We start from the raw sequence: 21,217 nt of genomic DNA, 5'->3' as shown, positions 1-21,217 counted from the left end.
TTTAAACTAAAAAATAAAAACATATTTTTGTTTTATGTTTTTTTATTTTTATAAAATAAAAATGCGTTTAGTAACCATTTTTGTTTTCTGTTTTTTTTAAATAAAAATAAATATGTGTTTGGTAACTTTTATTTTTATTTTTTGTTTAAAAAAATAAAAAATAAAAAACATGTTTGGTAAATATTTTTTTTTAAATTTTATTTTTTATTTTCATTTTCTAAACTAAAACATAAAAATATTTTTTGTGACCACTATTTATTATTTTAAAATAAAAAATAAGAAAGTTATAGTAAAAAAAGATTATATTAATAATATTCAAGTAATCTCAAATTTCAAAACTTAATATCTATCCAAGAAAGTTTACATAGTAAAATAAAAAACGTATGAACTGATAATTGTCCAAACTTAAAGTAAAGTATTAAACGAGTCATAACAATCAACTAATGTCTATACTCAATCTCACTATCATCAACTAGCTCTCCATATATGATCAGCAATTTCATCACGAACATGAGCCATTTCACGTATATGAGTTCTAGAAATACTGAACTCTACACTATCAGTCAAAGTTCCATCCGTGCTTTGTAAAGTAGTGGCCTGTACTTCAGAATTTCCTTCACCTCCATCAAAATATACATCTGCTTCTGCATTTGTCCTTATAAAATTGTGAATCCCGCAACAAGCAATGGCAATGTACTTTTGTATTCTTAGATCATATGAAGGCATTTGTTTTAGGATTGGAAAGCGAGCCTTCAACACACTGAAACACCGCTCAATGACATTTCTCAAGGAAAAGTGTCGATAATTGAAGAGCGATCTGTATACTGGCCCAAATGATACCTTTCTCCTCGATATGGTGAAAGAAAACCAGGCATGTTTGTATAGCCAGAATCAACAAGATAATATTTTCCTGATCCAATGATAATTTATGTTAGTTTTTACTTATAGATGTTTAATATAAAATAATGTCAATCAACACAATAAGTTTGATAAATACTTACCTTAGGGCGGCATTGGAAATCCATAATTTGGGTTTGTGGCACATTCTAGAAGAATCTGTGCATCATTAGCTGATCATTCCCATCCAGGAACAACGTATGTGAACTTCATATCAAATGAACATACACACATAACGTTCTGAGTTGTATCCACTTTTCGACCTCGATATGGTATTTGTTCATCAATTGGAACATGCGCAGAAATATGAGTCCCATCTATAGCTCCAACACAATTCTAAAATACAAAATAAATTATTAGATTTTTTTTATTGAATATTGAAAGAAAGGAAAAAATAATAATTCAAATTTTTGTACCTTAAAAAAAGGATAGTATCTTGGATCGAATCGAATTTGTGAAGGAGTTACATCAAATGAAGGTGGAGTAATTAGTTCTTTGGATAGACGACATATTGCCTTCAAAACCTTCCTAAAATAATGTGATGTGGTTGAGATGGAGTGCTGAAATCGTTCAGCAACCACACGATGTCGTTCATTATGGCCAATCACAAATAAGAACATAGCCACTTGTTCTTCAACAGACAGATATCGTGAGTTCTTCAATAAAAAAATTTCTTTTAGAACACCACAAAATAATTTGAAGACATCTTTGTTCATTCTGAACAAATCATAACACCTACTCCAATGCCCGTGCAATACTTCCATAACGTATTCATGGCCTGAAAGAGCTGAATTTCTACAAGGTTGCTTAGAAAGATATAATTGATTATATTCCTCGCAAGAAAAATATAGCAAAATCTCTCCAAACTCATCATCCGAATCGTCCAGTAAATTATCCTTGTTGAACCGAGCAACGTTTAAAGACATTTTATCCTGATAGTAGAAACAACTTTTAAATTTTACATTCAATATATAAACACTCAAATTCAAAGTCAAACCATAAAACAAAATAGGCAAGACAATTCATCCAGTCAATAGCAAAACAAAGTCATCCAGTCAATATCTAACAAGTCATCCAGTCAATAGCTAAACAAAGTCATCCAGTCAATAGCTAATAAAGTCATCCAGTCAATAGCTTAACAAAGTCATCCAGTCAAAAGCTAAACAAAACTAAAGTTAATAGCTAAATAAAGTCATCTTGTTCATAGCTAAACAAAGTATAAACTTTTTCACTTCAAATTCAGCAACCAATCTATTCTTCTATGCTCTGGCATCTTTAGAAACAATGCTCTGGACACCTCGTTCTCAAACTTCTCAATAGCTTTTGCGTATACTTCTCCACTAATTCCATCAATTTGATTAAGAGCTTCAACACTCTCATCCAATAAGTAATGTGATGCAGATGTTGCCATTGATCTCTCTATCAATTCTGTCTTTCGCTTTGCAGTTTCATTATATGTTGCCAGTGCATCTGCCAAAGCTAATGAGAACTTTGCTCTTTTTACTGATCGAGAGTTCGAAGTGGCTGTTGATTTACCTCTTCTTCTGCTACCATCCTCATCAAAACCACTTTCTTCATTCCTAGTAGACGGACTTATCGACGTTGCATCATCATCATTATCTCCATCATTAGAAGGACTTCGAGTTGAAGGATGAGCATTGGAACCAGTTGCAGTAGTATCACCAAAGATAGTGCATAATTTCTCATAAAACTTACAACCTTTCTTTCTAAATCTTTTAGCAGACTTGTTAACCTACATCAAATGAAATTATATTGATAAAATATACCAACACCTATCAAAATAAAACAAGCATAAAATCAATTTTAAATCATTTTTACCCGAATAAGTTTATCCCAAACTTCATCTGTCGCACTAACTTCTCCAGTCACTGCATTGTATTCCATACCAGTCTCTTTCAGTAAAGACTTAAAATCCTTATGCTTTTGCTTTAATTGATTGTATTTGTTCCTTAGTTGCATATCACTATAATTTCTTTTTGCTCGTGCACAAAGCTCTTCCTTTATATATTTCCATGATTGCTTGGTAAAGGTTGTGGTGTTCTTATTTCCCTTTAAGACTTCTTCTTCCATAAGTTCAATGAAAATTTCTTCATGCTTTTGAGTCCAAACAGATGCTTCATCATTATTCTCAATAATAAGAACTTCATTATCAATACCTGCCATCTAGGTAAGACCTAAGGATTCAATAAGAATTCTAAATGCAAATACAAGACTATTCCTAAATAAACAACCATTTCAAGAACAACAATAAGAAATTAGATTTATGTCATATATTTGCTATCCAAAAAAAATACCAGAAACTAACAAGATCAGGAACAAACAAGATAAAATATTTAAAATAAACACAACAAAAATAACAAATCACTCTTAAAAATCATAATATAAACAACATTGCAGAGGCATGTTTAAAACATAATTTAAACATATTAAACTTTCCAAATAGATTTCATTCATAAGCATAATATTTACACACAGTGAATAAAAGTTTTCAATTGTAATTGTATATATTATTCTAAGTCAACAAAACAAGAATTAGACAAGAAACTGCTTCGAGGAGAGAAATAAAAACTAAAGTTTTACTTTCATTTATTTTAGTAGCGAATTTCCCTCTTAATTAATTGACAGCCGTTTTCTTTTAAAGAAAAAACGGTGCCAAATTAATAGTCATTAATTAATTAGTAGTACAGTGAAGTTGAAGCTTCGTCTTAATATGGTTATAATTTTTTTTCTTTTGAAAGATCAATATATTCCCTTCTTAGTCTATATAAACAGTAAGTATCTTCTTAGCATTTGCAGCCTAACACATAAAGCCCCCACATAAGAAGACCAATTTTTGGTATGCCTTTTCATATTCTTACTTGTACGATTCATTTCTTATGTTTGCTTTAAAATATTTTAGCAATATAGAATCTAACAGTAAATCATGTATTGTTTTTGTTTTTGTTTTTGTTTTTTCTCAATGGATGATGATTGAAGACTACCAAAACCAACATTTCAACATCAACAATGGATAGTGGAGGAGATCATACTATTGATATTGAATCATTGGTAAGTAGCTTAGAAAGAAGATTGTCTGCTAATCTAGTCATGTCATCAAATTTTAGCATCTTCAGAATGAGGGTCCACCAGTACATGCGATTTATGTTTTTTTTTTTATCAAAACTCGAATGAGGGTCAATTTTTTATTGGCTGTTTATGTGATTTTTATGTATACATAACATTTGGCACGTAGTTTAACATTTTGAAAAGGGATCTTGGAAATGAAAGTGAAGACTTCAAGATTGATATGGTAGTTTAACATTTTTGGATGTTTTCTCTGTTTTGTTGTTATGCACCTCAATAATTAAGTACTTTAATCTCATGATTTCAGATAACAAGGAAGATGATTTCAGATTAGAAGCTGTTCAAAAGAGAAGGTTTTGTTAAGATTCTATCAATGATTAAGTACTTTAATCTCATGTTTTTTTTTTGTATGTAACACAATGTGATATTGCCAAATTTTATAGAAGTCAATACTTAGTAATGACATCTTCAATTGTTTCAGGATAGAAATGAGAACTTTGTTGGGCCCAGTATACCAAATGAAAACAAGCTTAGAAGGGAAGATGATTCAATGACTGAGAAGCAGATGCATAAAAAGTATATGCACTCTACTACTGAACATGGTCATTTAGGTAGGAATCATTGAAAGGCGAGTGGAACAGATCAAGGACATTGTCAGATCATGGACAGATCAAGATTAATCACAGTACAAAAAGTCAGTAACCAAAATGAAGAAGAAGGAGATGCATACTTGGAAGTTGGTTCCAGCAGAAAGATGCAACTAAACCACAGAGCTGGAAGAATGTTGTTGGATGCTTATGGGAGGGATGATGATAAAGAGTCTGTAGTGAATTCATTGTTGTTGTCAGATAATAATTATGGGAGGGATGATGATAAAGAGTCTGTAGTCTAGAGTATGCATTACTTACTCTAGTTGTGGAAGAAAAATTCATTAAGGCATTTAAGTAAATGAAGCTAGAAAGTCTTGAAAAAAAGATACTTTTTTGCAATGGCAGTGGCAGAGAATCATATCATAAAAGCTCCACCAACTCACTCAACCAATGAGAGAACAAATTCGAAAAGTAAGATCGACCCATATAAGAAAAAGCAAAACAAACAAAAACCCAACTGCCAAACAGCCAGTAAAACCACAATGCAGAAATCCACAAATGAAAATGGAATCAGATTCAAAGAGTGGCAGCAAAACTTTATCGCAGATCTACAATGGAGAAACAACCATAATGAAAGAAATATGTAATATATTTATATGATTGGATTGAAAGAGAGTGTACCTTGAGTAAAGCAAATGGATAAGGGCCAAAGAGGTCTTTGATCTGAAATTGAAATTTCCAAGCTTAGATCATCAATTCTCCTACATAAAGCACATGTAATAAGAGAGTAAGCACATGTATCTGATATTATCTCTGTTTGTTTTGTTTTTTTTCAGTGGCAAACACAAATTATGCATCACTAATTTTATTGCTCATTTTAAGTTAATTCTATGCTCTTGTGTACTAGTAATCTGAGTTGAAAAGAAAAATAAATAAATTATTAACCAGGCTTGTGGAACTACAAGAACTTTGTAATGCTGGAATGGAAGATGAGATCAACAGGAAAATAATCATTTACAAACTATTCTATCCTTCTCTCACATGCTATGCTATAATTCATTAAAGAGATGAACACTGCCAACAGATTCTTCTAATGAAATACTGCTTTTCGGCAGCTAAAGTGTTCACTGATGTGAGTCTTGTTATAAGCTAACTTGGTCAGAGCTGTTTTTCCAAGTCCTCCCATGCAGACTATGAAAATCACTTTGTGCTTGAATTCATTGTCTAATAACCAACCTTCAAGTTCAGCTTCATAAGATTCAAAACCAACAACTTCAGAAAGGTCACAAGTACTTGGTCCTTCATTGATTAATTCCAGATCATTACACCATTGAGTACTTGTTTCCATGATTAATTACTCTTTTCTTATTGTTGGCCAAGAAGGAGAGTTGATAGTGGAAGAGAAAAAAAAAGAATTATCTGCATACAATTGACTTACCCCATAATTATTTGTCTCTTGTACCTTAGTTTTATGCTTTGTCTTGTTCTGTGATTATTGATTACAATCAATTATTACTCATGACAGGGAGTTCAAAAAAATTCAATTATTAACATTGCAGTTTAGGCCCATAGGCATGTTTTATACGTCTCTTTCCAAGATTTAGAAATGTGCAATATTTCACTGTTAATATTGAGCTTAAGCCAGAGCCTTTTTGTTACATATATGCATACACATAAATATATATATAGAGAGAGTTAGACAGACTTCAGACCAGAGAATTATTTTCTATTTATAAGCATTAAGATCTGAAATTTTGCTCAAATTTTCAATGCAAAAAAATGAGGCTAACCCCACCACTATACTGTCTAATTTAAAATAATAACTACCAATTACAAGTTAACTATGCCAAAACAGAGTCTATAAATGGATACAGAAATGTAATAAACTTGTAGAGTCCAAGAACTTTACTTAGCTAATTGTTTAGTAGTATTATAGTATGTTTAGTATTATCTTTGTTACTGTGGATCTTGGTTCGGACCGGGAATTATTTGGACACTCATAGTAGTACTTATAGATTTTCTAAGTTTAACCTATAGTTTGAGAATATTAATTTTAACCTAAGGTTGATTAATATGACTGATATTAAGGATTATATTTATTGTACTATAAGGTTTAGACATCAACCAATAGGATTTTAAGCACATGTTATGAATGGGTAATTAAGGATTAAGTATTTTTGAGGATTAAATTAAATAAGGGTAAAGTTTGAATGTTATAGGGTCAGTCAGCAGCTTTGAATACGTTGAAGGCTTAGTCAAGGCTGTTTACTCCATTCAAACTTAGCTAAAAATGTGTAATTTCGTGTTTAAATATTCAGCGTGTGCCGATATATCGCAGCTATAGGGGGTGATATATCGCAGCACGTAGATACGGAAAACACGAGACGATGCACGGTCGCCTCGGGCATACTGGCCCAGGCGATATATCGCCTACAGGGGGCGATATATCGCCTCCTCCAGCATAAATTCAAACATTTTTGAATTCTTTTCCTTTCAGCCATTCAAACTTCTTCAAAAGTCCAGCATCTTTTGAACGAGTCTTCAGCCTATGCTGAACGATTATTCAAATGATTTTCACCTAAAAAGCCATTATTTTTATTCAAGTAAAATCAAGATACTTTCATTCCCAAACTCTATAAATAGGACCTAGTACCCAGCCATTATTCATCTTTTGCTCTAAGTTCAGAAGCTGCTAGTGTTAAGTGAGTGTGAGAGTGTAAACACCTGGTTTGGGAAAATCATAAGCTTAAACATCATAAGCTTATCAAACACATTGGGAAGTGAGGTTCTATAGTATTTTGGTTGTGGTGTAATTTGATATTACAAGTCTTTGAGGTAACCAAAACTCTAGTTCATTTGTTTTAAGTTATTTTCCCTTCTCTTAATCTTCTACTCAGTCTCCTAACCCCATTTTATTTTGGTTAGGAAATCTAAGCTCTTGAGCACATAAGTTTTGGTAAGTGTAACTTTCAATGGTTTAGTCTTTCCATCCCTTTCATTTCATCTCTTTTCTTCTTTAGACTCACTCTTTTTAATGGTTATTAGGAGTGTTCCAAAAAGTCCCAACTCAGTCCACATATCCCGGTAACTTTGGTAAGGAAAATAGGCTAGAATCAATATGTTATATGCTTATGTTATCTTATGTTTTATGTTATTAAATGTGTTATGAATATGTATGTTTGTAGGCTTGGGCTTATGCCCTATTTGACTAACAAGACCCCAAAAAGATTATGGATATATGCCTACTTAGCTAGTAGGACCCCACTAATCTCATGGGCATAAGCTTGTTTAGTCTATGGGACCCCAAGTAATAATGGCCATTATAATAAGTGTTTGTATTAAGTGTTATGTTATGTCTTTACGTTTATTATGAAATTTATGTGTATGACTATGTGTTAGATTTTCCTTGCTGGGCATTAGGCTCATTCCTTTTTGTTTTATGTGCAGGAAAATAGCTTTAGAGGCGGTAAGATTCGTGACGCTTAGAGGATGTGTATCGATGGTGAATGGAGTCAAGGGGCCGAGCGTTATTCGATTCGAGGATATAGTCTCATTTTATCTTTTATGGTTTTACATGTATTTTCCGCATTTTCTATGTAACTCTTTTCACTTTAAGTTATTTTTGTTTTAAAGACAATGGGTACCCATATCCTATATATTTTATGAAAGTAACCTTTGTTTCTACAAATTTATAATAAATTATGGTATTTTCGCAAATGTATGTTTTAGTAAGAATTTGTATGTATAGTTCGATAATGGTCCAAGAGTCTAGATTAGTGGGTCATTACAAAACTTAAAAGTGAAAAAAAGATAGTGAAAGGTAATGAATCACAACTCAACAACTAAGGACAATGCAATACATCAAACATATCAGAACAAGGAAAAACAACTCAAAGCCTCTGATAAAAAACACAACTCAAATTAGTGGGAATTTAATCAACATAATTTATAATAATATACCTCAAAGTCACCAAGTCAACTGTCTGAAACACTCAAAGCCACCAAGCCAATCAATCTGAAACAATCGAATTTGAAACCAAATTAATACTATAAATGGATTAGAAACCACAAAATCTATACATAAATTTAGAAAATTTTCTTATTTTTTTCTTTATTTATCTCATATGTATGTATATACACTTTCTTTATAACAAGCTTTTAACCAATGACAAATACTATTGATGCTCTACAGGATATAGTACATAATTAAACGATTTTTTTTTCCATTTCTTTTTCTGAAAAACACAAAGACAGAAGGGTTCAAACTTAAAAAATAAAGGCATATATTCTCCTTTATATAATAGAGAAACAGATAATACAACCATTGAATTTTTTAGAGTAAAGTTTTGGGATTCGTTGCTTTGAGTGATTCTTTAATTCTGCTTTCTTGAGAAAACAGGAGTGTGAATCTTTTTTAATTGGTGTAAAAGTGAGTTCATAGTACTTAAAAGTAAGGATAAGGAGAAATCAAAGAGTCACAACACTGCCAAATGGTGAAATCAAAGAAGATGATTTGGGGTTTGAGGTTTTGACAAGAATATTCGAGTTGGGGGCGAGTGAGATCCATGGAGGTCATGAGAAACAAGATGAGATGGTAAGGAACAAGTTGCGGGCGATGGTTTCGGCACTGGGTGGGAGGAAATAAGAGAAATACCAAAACAATTTCAATGGCACAGACCTAAAATGAAAAATGGCAGAAAACCATACCTTAATAATAGAAATCGCCCTGGGCTCTGTTGATTGAGGAAGGTGAAGCGCAGTTGATTGACTGAGCTCTCATGAACAAATCTAGTATATACTTGTGATTGAGGAAGGTGAAGCTCAGAAGCTCAGAGACAAAAATACGTTTTCATGTTTTTAAAAGCTTCAAAATAATGTTTTCAAAATTTAATTAATTTTGATTTTAAATTAAAAAAAAATAAAAACAAAATTATATTACCGAACGTGTTTTCTAATTATATTTTCATATTTTTGTTTAAAAAAATAAAAAACCATTTTTTTAATGGTTACCGAACGGGCCCATAATGTTGAATGTTTTTACTTTTTGTTATTTGAAAATCAAGTTCATTTGATGATGCTAGTATATATTAGAAATCTAATTTGAATTATATAAATAAAGAATAAAAATATAATAGAATAAATTAGTGTTATATAAATAAATATATAATGAGAATTTAATCTTATCTAAATATTAAAATAATAGGAAAAATGTGTTATAATATCTATTACAATAACACTTTTTATAAGTAAAGAATTTTGTTATGCAAACTTCATTATATAACACAAAAAATGTGTTATACTATAGTGTAGTATAACACAAAAAATGTGTTATACTAAAGTATAGTATAACACAAATTTATAAGTATTGAAATGTGTTATATAATCGACTATAAATAATATAATTAAACACTTATCTATTTATTAAAATAGCACAGAAAGTGTGTTATCGTTGACAGTATAATAACACATTTGTATAACAATGATAAAGTGTTATGTAGAGTACCCTGACTTACGATAACATAGTCGGTCTTAACATGTCAAAAAATGTTATGATATGTTTTGATAATACATTTTTGGTCTTATTAAAAGCAGTTTTTCTTGTAGTGGGTGTAGGCTCACGGTTGTTAATTGAGGTTTTTGGGATTTTTTTGTACAGAGGAGAGAGAGAGAGATTTGAGGGATATGACCATTCGGGTTGGGGGAGAGGGTTATATAACCCTTTTACTTCGATTTTTAGGTAAAAACTGAAGTAAAAAGGGTTGAGGAAATCTGGGGTGTGCACCTTTTATTTCAGCTTTTAGGTAAAAACCGAAGTAAAAGGTACACAAGGGCCACGTTTGGCTTGGCCCTTTTTTCACATCTTTATTATCTCTAAACATAAGTCACGGGCATGTGCAACCAATCACGACCCTCTTCACTTTGAATTTTTAACTTCGTTTTTTTAAAAAAGCAAAGTAGTATGTCATTTTTTCAAAGCGACAATTTCAAAAGCAAAGTAAAAGAGTTTGAAATATTTTTTACTTCAGTTTTTGTAATGACCCACTAATCTAGACTATTTGGACCATTAACAAAACTATACATAAACTTACATTTTTACGAAAATACCACAATTTTATTTAGTAACTTGTAAAATAAGAGTTACTTACAAATAAATAAAATTCTAATAAGGATATGGGATCCCATTGTCTTTAAAAACAAAAGATGATTTTAAATAAAAGACATAACATAATTGGTGCGGAAAATACACATAAAACCATAAAAACATAAAATGAGACTACATCCTCGAATCGAATAACGCTCGGCCCCTTGACTCCATTCACCATCGATACACATCCTCTAAGCGTCATGAATCTTACCGCCTCTAAAGCTTATTTTCCTGCACATAAAACAGAAAGGAATGAGCCTAATGCCCAGCAAGGAAAATCTAACACATAGTCATATACATAATTTCATAATAACGTAAAGACATATCATAACACATAATACACTTATTATAATGGCCATTATTACTTGGGGTCCCATAGACTAAACAAGCTTATGCCCATGAGATTAGTGGGGTCCTACCAGCTAAATAGGCATATGCCCACAATCTTTTTGGGGTCTTGTTAGTCAAATAGGGCATAAGCCCAAGCCTACAAACAAACACATTTATAACATATTCATAACATATCATAACATAACACATAAGATAACATAAATATAAACATATAGATTCTAGCCTATTTTCCTTACCAAAGTTACCGGGATATAATGGATTGAGTTGGGACTTTTTGGAACACTCCTAAAACCATAAGAAAGAGTGAGTCCACAGAAAGGAGATGAAATGAAAGAGATGGAAAGACTAAACCATTTGAGAAACACGCTTACCGAACTTATGTGCTCATGAACTTAGATTCCCTAACCAAAATGAAGATTAAGGTTAGAGATTGAGTAGAAGACTATGAGAAAGAAAATAACATAATACAGAAAGGAACTAGAGTTTTGGTTACCTCAAAGACTTGAAAGACCAATCTACACCTCCACCGAAATACTATAGAACTCACTTCCCAAAGTGTTTGATAAGCTTATGATGTTTAAGCTTATAGTTTTCCCAAACCAGGTGTTTACACTCTCACACTCACTTAACACTAGCAGCTTCTGAACTTAGAGCAAAAGGTGAATAATGGCTGGGTACTACGTCCTATTTATAGAGTTTGGGAATGAAAGTATCTTGATTTTACTTGAATAAAAATAATGGCTTTTTAGGTGAAAATCATTTGAATAATCGTTCAGCAGAGGCTGAAAACTCGTTCAAAAGATGCTAGACTGTTGAAGGAGTTTGAATGGCTGAAAGGAAATGAATTCAAAAACATTTGAAAACATACTGGAGGAGGCGATATATCGCCCCCTATAGGCGATATATCGCCTGGGCCAGTATGCCCGAGGCGACCGTGCATCGTTTCGTGTTTTCCGTATTTACGTGCTGCGATATATCGGCACACGCTGAATAATTAAACACGAAATTACACATTTTTAGCTAAGTTTGAATGGAGTAAAAAGCCTTGACTAAGCCCTCAACGTTTTCAAAGCTGCTGACTGACCCTATAACATTCAAACTTTACTCCTTATTAAATTTAATCCTCAAAAATACTTAATCCTTAATCACCATTCATAACATGTGCTTAAAATCCTATGGGTTGATGTCTAAATCTTATAATATAATAAATATAATCATTAATATCAGTCACATTAATCAAACCTTAGGTTATACTTAATATTCTTAAACTATAGATTAAACTTAGAAAATCTATAAGTACTGCTATGAGTGTCCAAATAATTCCCGGTTTGAACCAAAAATCCATAGTAACAAAGATAACACTAAACATACTATAACACTACTAAATAATTAGCTAAGTAAAGTTCTTGGACTCTACAATTCTCCCCTACTAAAAAGAATTTCGTCCTCGAAATTTACTTACCAAATAACTCTGGATACCGGCCTTGCATGTCCTCTTCCAACTCCCACGTTGCCTCGCGTTCAGAACTATTGCTCCATAGGACTTTAACTATAGGAAAGCTCTTGGACCATAACTGCTTCATCCCCCTATCTAGGATGCTAACCGGTCGTTCCTCGTAACTTAAGTCTTTCTGGAGCGCTATGGTATCGTACTTGAGGACGTGAGATGGGTCTGACACATATTTGCGTAGCATCAAAATGTGGAAGACGTTGTGACTATCGGCTAATGCTGGCGGTAGGGCTAGTCTATATGCAACTGGTCCCACTTTGTCCAATATCTCAAAAGGACCTATGAATCGGGGACTGAGCTGCCTTTCTTCCCGAACCGCTTGACACCCTTCATAGGAGATATCTTCAGGAAGACTTGATCTCCAACTTGGAACACCACATCGCGTTGCTTGGTATCCGCATAGCTCTTCTGACAGCTTTGAGCAGCAAGCATACGCTGTCTAATAAGCGTTACTGCTTCTTGAGCTTGCCTAACAGCTTCGGGCCCTAGAAGCTGCCTTTCTCCTACCTCGTCCCAGTGCAACGGTGATCGGCACCTTCTTCCATATAGAAACTCATAAGGTGCCATCTCAATCGTCGACTGGTAGCTGTTGTTGTACGAGAACTCGATCAGCGGTAAGTACTTGTTCCACGATCCTCCGAAATCAAGTACACATGCGCGTAGCATATCTTCTAAAATCTGAATCGTACGCTCGGACTGCCCATCTGTCTGAGGATGGAAAGCTGTACTAAGACTTAACTTAGTACCCATGTCTTGCTGTAAGCTTCTCCAAAATCTTGATGTAAACACTGATCCTCTATCTGATACTATCGTCTTGGGGATTCCATGCAATCGTACAATCTCTTGGATGTAGATGTCTGCATATTGGTCTGCCGTATAAGAAGTCTTAACAGGCAGAAAATGAGCTGACTTGGTTAGTCTATCTATGACTATCCAAGCAGAATCATGCTGCTTATTCGTCTTTGGCAGACCCGTCACGAAGTCCATGGCTATATCGTCCCACTTCCATTCTGGTATGCTAAGCGGTTGCAATAATCCTGCAGGGCGCTGATGCTCCGCTTTCACTTGCTGGCATACAAGGCACTTAGATACATACTCTGCTATGTCCTTCTTCATCCCTGGCCACCAATAGACTGCCTTGATGTCATGAGTCATCTTGGTAGACCCTGGATGAACTGAGTACGGGGTGCTGTGCGCTTCTTCTAGGATCGTCTTCTTAATACTTTGATCGTCTGGCATGCATACCCGATCCTTATATCTCAATAAACCTTGACTGGATATTGAGAAATCTGTAGTCTTGCCTTCTCTGACTGCATCCATGTGTGTTGCTAGTGTGCTATCATGTCTCTGACCAATCTGTATGTCCTCTAGCAGATTCAATTGGATAGACAAGTTAGCCAGCTTGCCTACAACCACTTCTATTCCGGCACTGATAAGCTCCTGCTGTAGCGACTTTTCTATTCCGGATAAGGCTGCTAAGTTCCCATAACCTTTTCGGCTAAGTGCATCGGCAACTACGTTTGCCTTCCCCGGGTGGTATAGGATTTCGCAGTCGTAATCCTTTACTAATTCTAACCACCTGCACTGCCTCATGTTGAGCTCCTTCTGCGTAAAGAAGTATTTTAAACTTTTGTGGTCCGTGTAAATCTCGCACCGTTCTCCATAAAGATAATGGCGTCAGATTTTTAACGCAAAGACCACCGCTGCCAACTCCATATCGTGAGTTGGATAGCGTTGTTCATACTCCTTTAACTGACGTGAGGCGTAGGCTATCACCTTGTCGTTTTGCATCAACACGCATCCCAATCCTAGCTTTGATGCATCGCAGTAGACAACGAACTTATCGTTGGGTGTTGGGACACTAAGTACTGGTGTTGAGCAAAGCTTATCCTTAAGTAACTAGAAGCTTTCCTCACACTTATCATTCCAGTTAAACTTTTGTTGCTTCCGGGTCAGGTTGGTGAGTGGAGTGGCTATCTTAGAAAAGCCCTCTACAAACTTTCTATAGTAACCTGCTAGCCCTAAGAAGCTTCTTACTTCCGACGCGTTCTTTGGTCTAGGCCAATCCTTCACGGCCTCTACCTTCGATGGATCCACTACAACTCCGTTTTTCGATATGATGTGCCCGAGGAACGCCACTTGTGAGAGCCAAAACTCGCATTTCTTGAACTTCGCGTAGAATTGGTGCTCCTTCAATCGCGTCAAAATCGTCCTCAAGTGTTCCTCGTGCTCTACTTCATCCTTGGAGTAAATTAAAATGTCGTCGATGAACACAACGACGAATTTATCCAAGTAGTCTTTGAAGACCCTATTCATTAAGTCCATAAACGCGGTTGGCGCGTTAGTAAGACCAAAAGACATAACCAAGAACTCGTAATGTCCATAACGAGTCCTAAAGGCTGTCTTAGGGATATCTTTTCCCTTTACCTTGAGCTGATGATACCCGGACCGTAAATCGATCTTAGAAAATACAGTCGCGCCTCGGAGTTGATCAAACAAATCATCAATCCGAGGTAGCGGGTATTTGTTCTTAATTGTTACTTTATTCAGCTCACGGTAGTCTATGCACATGCGCATACTTCCGTCCTTCTTCTTCATGAATAGTACCGGAGCTCCCCATGGTGAATGGCTTGGCCTAATGAAACCCAAGTCTAGGAGTTCTTGTAGCTGCGTCTTTAACTCCTTGAGTTCCGTAGGTGCCATCCGGTATGGTGCCTTAGAGATAGGCTCGGTGCCTGGTACTAATTCTATCGTGAAGTCTATTTCTTGATTTGGCGGCAATCCTGGCAAGTCATCGGGGAAAACTTCTGGAAATTCTTGTATAACCCGAACATCTCAAACTTTGAGTGATGTCTCCTTCTCCACATTCGCGATGCTGGATAAGAACGCTTGACATCCTTTCTCCATCATTCTCTGAGCTTTGAGAGATGACACTAATGGGGTGCGCAATCCCGAAGCTTGTCCCATGAAGCATCATTTCTGGCCGTCAGGAGTCTCGAACATCACCTTCTTGCGTCTGCAGTCGATCGTTGCGCCATGCCGTGCTAGCCAATCCATCCTAGTATGACGTTGAAGTCTTTGATCACCAGCTCTATCAGGTCTCCTTCTAGTTCTATGTCCTCAGTCTTGATCGGTACGCCTCGTACTATTCGTGATGATAGAACTACTTTGCTCGAAGGCAACTTGGTTACAAACCTAGTTCTAAATCTTTCACTAGGTTTGTCTAGTTTTTCTATCATTCCTAACGAAATATACGAATGAGTGGCACCCGAATCAAATAATACATGACATAAGTTATTGAGGATAGAAACCTGACCTGTGACCACCTTGTTGCTAGCATCCGCCGCTCCTTGGGTTAAAGCAAAAACCCGAGCAGGAACCATCTTTTCGTCCTTCTTCCCTTCTGGTTTTTGCTGAGGACAGTCTCTTTTACGATGCCCTTCTTGACCACAGTTGAAACACTCCTTGGTGTTGGCGCGGCATTCTCCAGGATGCTTCTTCTGACATTTGGCACATGGCGGATATTCCACGTAGCCCGACCTATTTCCCCCATTATTTGGTCGTGCCCTTTTATTGTTGTCGGCTTGCTTGTTGTCAGGATGCCTTCTCTTCTGTCCGTTACCGTTGTTGTTGGACTGATTGTTGCCGCTATTGCTAGACTGATTGTTGTTCCGACTGGCCTGAGGTTGGCTCTGCTGTCTGGGTTCAGGCTTGCTGGCTTCTTCTTTGCTCATGTTGGCCTGCAACCTTTCTACTTCAATTGCCGTCTCAAGAACGTCGGCATATGAAGTGTTTCCCGGGTTCGCTAGTTTCACCCCCATCTCGATCTTTGGTCAGATTCCTCTCACGAATTTGTTCACCCTCAGATAATCGGTTGGAACTAACTCTGCCGTGAACTTGGCTAAGCGGTCAAACTGACGAGCATATTCCGCCACTGTTAAATTCCCTTGCTTCAGATTGGTGAACTCCTCAACTCTCGTAGCAAGTACCGCTGAATTGTAGTACTTCTTGTGGAAGAGCTCCACAAATTGGGTCCACGTCATGGTGGCAGCATCGTGGGATTGCTGGACCAAATCCCACCATATCCTGGCATCTTTCTTGAGTGAAGACGAGACGCAGGATATGCGGTCAGCATTACTGAGGTTCATGTGGGCTAGGATCGGCTCCACATTCCTTAGCCATTCTTCTGCTTCAAAGGGGTCCGTAGTCCCTTCGAAGTTCGGAGCGTGCTGCTTGCGGAATCTTTCATACACTGGCTCCATGTGCTGCACAGGATATGGAGCGTAATTTGTCATAGGCCATCCCCCATATGGACCAACTTGTTGGGGTGCTAGGGCCATTTGCTGTGGCTGCGGCTGCGGCTGTGGCGGAGGCTGAGGCTAAGATTGAGCCTGTTGGCGTTGTTGCTGCAGAAGTTCCTCAACTTGTTGTCGCAGTCTGGAAATCTCTGCAGTGTTGTCAGCTGGCTGTGCCGGCGCGATGCGGTGAGCAGTAGCACGCACTCCCCTTCGGCGAACTGTTGGAACCGCATTGGTCGCTGGAACATCGTTGGAGGCGTTTCCATTGGTGCGTGCAGATCTTCGGAGTGACATCGTAGCAGAGTTCTAACAGTTGAAAGAAACATGTTAGAACTTGACCTAATGGGCTCTAAGGCAAAAACTTATTCTAAAACAAACATATCTCAGACCTATTTATTATGACTTCTTATGAAAATTATATAAGTCTTTATTTATTATTAGAGTGGGTTTCTATACTTAGAAAAACAAGTCATCTTTATTTTCTAAGTGTGTTTCTAATCTTCCTATATGACTTAATTCTCAGGCTCGAAACTTATCTTTGTTCCAAAGTCAACCATATTGAGGGAGGGTTGGGATCAGTAAAATCGTTCCCACTACTATGGCCCCCTAACTCTCAATAAGGAAACTAGGTTCATTGATTTGTATCCACCCTCACCGAACTTAGTCATTATTCATTTTATTTAGTATTTATTATGATTGCGAAAATAAAATCAAACTCACACATGATATTCAAATAGCATGTTTATTCATTTGGAAAACAATAAAAAATAAATAAAACAAACACTAAAAACTTCTAATCTAAAAATCGGGATCTTCTACATCCGATCCGTCATCTAACATATCATCATCTATTTGCTCATAATCATCATTTTCATGAGCATCAAAACATCCTATAGGAAGGTTGGTGAGAATCCTATTCTTTTGCTCATTTGTGAACTGGAACTCAAATTTCGCGGTAAACCTAACTAAGAGGAAATAGTATCTCATTGCTAAAGGAAATTCATCCTCCTCACGCATTTCTTCCCATATTTCTTCTAAGGCTGCTATTACAGAATGAAAATCCTTAAACAACCTAATTACTAATACATATTGTTCCGTTGATCTTAGCATTATTTGTTTAGCCTCTTGAAGGCCACCTATCTCTTGATGAAACAAAAGCAACCTTCGAGTGATCCTTTCTAAGGCTCCTACGGTGTTTCTTGGCTCCCTTATTCTTTTTAAGGCCTTAATGGCTCGGATATCTTGGTAGGTTAAGGCTCCGTTCATTCTTAACTGAAACATAAACACTAAAGTTGTTAGCTATACACATAGACAAAGTAACTTGTAACTTGTAACTTAAACACTTACTTGGCGGTCAGATTCGGAGCTTTGAGCATGTGTATCGTGGAGAACTTCATGCGAAGGAACCGTTTGCTCTGATACCAACTGTAATGACCCACTAATCTAGACTATTTGGACCATTAACAAAACTATACATAAACATACATTTTTACGAAAATACCACAATTTTATTTAGTAACTTGTAAAATAAGAGTTACTTACAAATAAATAAAATTCTAAGAAGGATATGGGATCCCATTGTCTTTAAAAACAAAAGATGATTTTAAATAAAAGACATTACATAATTGGTGCGGAAAATACACATAAAACCATAAAAACATAAAATGAGACTACATCCTCGAATCGAATAACGCTCGGCCCCTTGACTCCATTCACCATCGATACACATCCTCTAAGCGTCACGAATCTTACCGCCTCTAAAGCTTATTTTCCTGCACATAAAACAGAAAGGAATGAGCCTAATGCCCAGCAAGGAAAATCTAACACATAGTCATATACATAATTTCATAATAACGTAAAGACATATCATAACACATAATACACTTATTATAATGGCCATTATTACTTGGGGTCCCATAGACTAAACAAGCTTATGCCCATGAGATTAGTGGGGTCCTACCAGCTAAATAGGCATATGCCCACAATCTTTTTGGGGTCTTGTTAGTCAAATAGGGCATAAGCCCAAGCCTACAAACAAACACATTTATAACATATTCATAACATATCATAACATAACACATAAGATAACATAAACATAAACATATAGATTCTAGCCTATTTTCCTTACCAAAGTTACCGGGATATAATGGACTGAGTTGGGACTTTTTGGAACACTCCTAAAACCATAAGAAAGAGTGAGTCTAAAGAAAGGAGATGAAATGAAAGAGATGGAAAGACTAAACCATTTGAGAAACACGCTTACCGAACTTATGTGCTCATGAACTTAGATTCCTTAACCAAAATGAAGATTAAGGTTAGAGATTGAGTAGAAGACTATGAGAAAGAAAATAACATAATACAGAAAGGAACTAGAGTTTTGGTTACCTCAAAGACTTGAAAGACCAATCTACACCTCCACCGAAATACTATAGAACTCACTTCCCAAAGTGTTTGATAAGCTTATGATGTTTAAGCTTATAGTTTTCCCAAACCAGGTGTTTACACTCTCACACTCACTTAACACTAGCAGCTTCTGAACTTAGAGCAAAAGGTGAATAATGGCTGGGTACTACGTCCTATTTATAGAGTTTGGGAATGAAAGTATCTTGGTTTTACTTGAATAAAAATAATGGCTTTTTAGGTGAAAATCATTTGAATAATCGTTCAGCAGAGGCTGAAGACTCGTTCAAAAGATGCTGGATTGTTGAAGGAGTTTGAATGGATGAAAGGAAATGAATTCAAAAACATTTGAAAACATACTGCAGGAGGCGATATATCGCCCCCTATAGGCGATATATCGCCTGGGCCAGTATGCCCGAGGCGACCGTGCATCGTTTCGTGTTTTCCGTATTTACGTGCTGCGATATATCGCCCCCTATAGCTGCGATATATCGGCACACACTGAATAATTAAACACGAAATTACACATTTTTAGCTAAGTTTGAATGGAGTAAACAACCTTGACTAAGCCCTCAACGTTTTCAAAACTGCTGACTGACCCTATAACATTCAAACTTTACTCCTTATTAAATTTAATCCTCAAAAATACTTAATCCTTAATCACCATTCATAACATGTGCTTAAAATCCTATTGGTTGATGTCTAAACCTTATAATATAATAAATATAATCCTTAATATCAGTCACATTAATCAAAACTTAGGTTATACTTAATATTCTTAAACTATAGATTAAACTTAGAAAATCTATAAGTACTGCTTTGAGTGTCCAAATAATTCCCGGTTTGAACCAAAAATCCATAGTAACAAAGATAACACTAAACATACTATAACACTACTAAACAATTAGCTAAGTAAAGTTCTTGGACTCTACAGTTTTTTTGTATGCTCAGTATAAAAACCTATGTAAAAGCCTATATTTCTAAAAGCCGAAGATTTGCCTCCTATTAAATTTACCTCAATTCCAACCTCTGCTATTCCCATTTTCATTTCCAACACAACCACCAAATCCAAATGGAGATGGAGATGAAGGAGAAGCAGAAGAAGATAAAGATGAAGACCTAGGAGATGCATAGTTTTTTCATATTTTAGAAGTTACCTTAGTTTAAGTAATTATTAGAAGACAATTAACTTTTAATGACATAGAAAACAATTAACTTTAAATATTTTAGGAAACACATAACTTGAATGTTTAGGTTTTCTATTTATAATCATGTCACATAATTTTTATTTATAATCGTGTGATATAATTTTTAATTATTCAACATAAATAATTTCATATAAAATTAAAATTTCATTAAATAAATATAAATAAAAATAAGTAAGTTATCATATTTTTACATTTAAAAATAAATTAATCAATAATAAAGAAATAAAAATAAATAAAGTATTAACTAGGATTAATTATGCGATAAAATATTAGCAACATAATATTTTAATTAGTAAGAAAAAATATCCTCGCTGTTGTCTCGTATTAGCAAGGATTGAAAAAAATCCTTGCTATTGCTTTGCATTAACGACAAAGCATTAACGAGAATATTTAGCGTCGAAAAAATTCTCACTAACAGTAATAGCCAGGATTTTTTATAGCAGTAGAGAGGAAAATAATCCTCGATAATAACATACTTTGTTGTAGTGTTTGTAACCATTAAAACTCTTCCTTATCGTGAATAATTATAAGCAATTCTATCATTTGGGTCACTTAGTACCCAATCCATAAAATCAGCTTCATACCAGAACAATAGCATCAGCATATTAAATTATGTTCGAAAAAAAATCATTTTATTTCAAACCAATACATATTCTATCCTCAATTCTCTGTATATAATTATTAATCTTTTCAAATACAAATCTAACAATTTAAAGGCATATAAATGCAATACA

General features: G+C 35.2%; 1 protein-coding gene and 1 long non-coding RNA gene across 2 annotated transcripts; one reads left to right on the top strand and one right to left on the bottom strand.

Moving 5' to 3' along the window:
- Positions 1-1,931: 1,931 nt before the first annotated feature.
- LOC133815657 (uncharacterized) lies at positions 1,932-20,317 on the bottom strand. The gene is made up of 5 exons (XM_062248470.1): positions 20,236-20,317; positions 8,532-8,562; positions 5,253-5,332; positions 2,737-2,786; positions 1,932-2,650 (listed from the first exon to the last, which is right to left on the bottom strand). Exons 1-5 carry the CDS (start codon positions 20,315-20,317, stop codon positions 2,126-2,128), a joined length of 768 nt encoding a protein of 255 aa, XP_062104454.1. The 3' UTR covers positions 1,932-2,125.
- LOC133819741 (uncharacterized) lies at positions 3,610-5,241 on the top strand. Its single transcript, XR_009886440.1, has 4 exons — positions 3,610-3,754; positions 3,895-3,966; positions 4,289-4,334; positions 4,463-5,241. It is a non-coding gene; the product is annotated as an uncharacterized LOC133819741 (long non-coding RNA).
- Positions 20,318-21,217: the final 900 nt, after the last annotated feature.

This window comes from Humulus lupulus, chromosome 2, assembly GCF_963169125.1.
Source record: "Humulus lupulus chromosome 2, drHumLupu1.1, whole genome shotgun sequence".
NCBI classification, from domain to species: Eukaryota; Viridiplantae; Streptophyta; class Magnoliopsida; order Rosales; family Cannabaceae; genus Humulus; species Humulus lupulus.
This window is presented reverse-complemented; position numbering and strand designations above follow the sequence as displayed.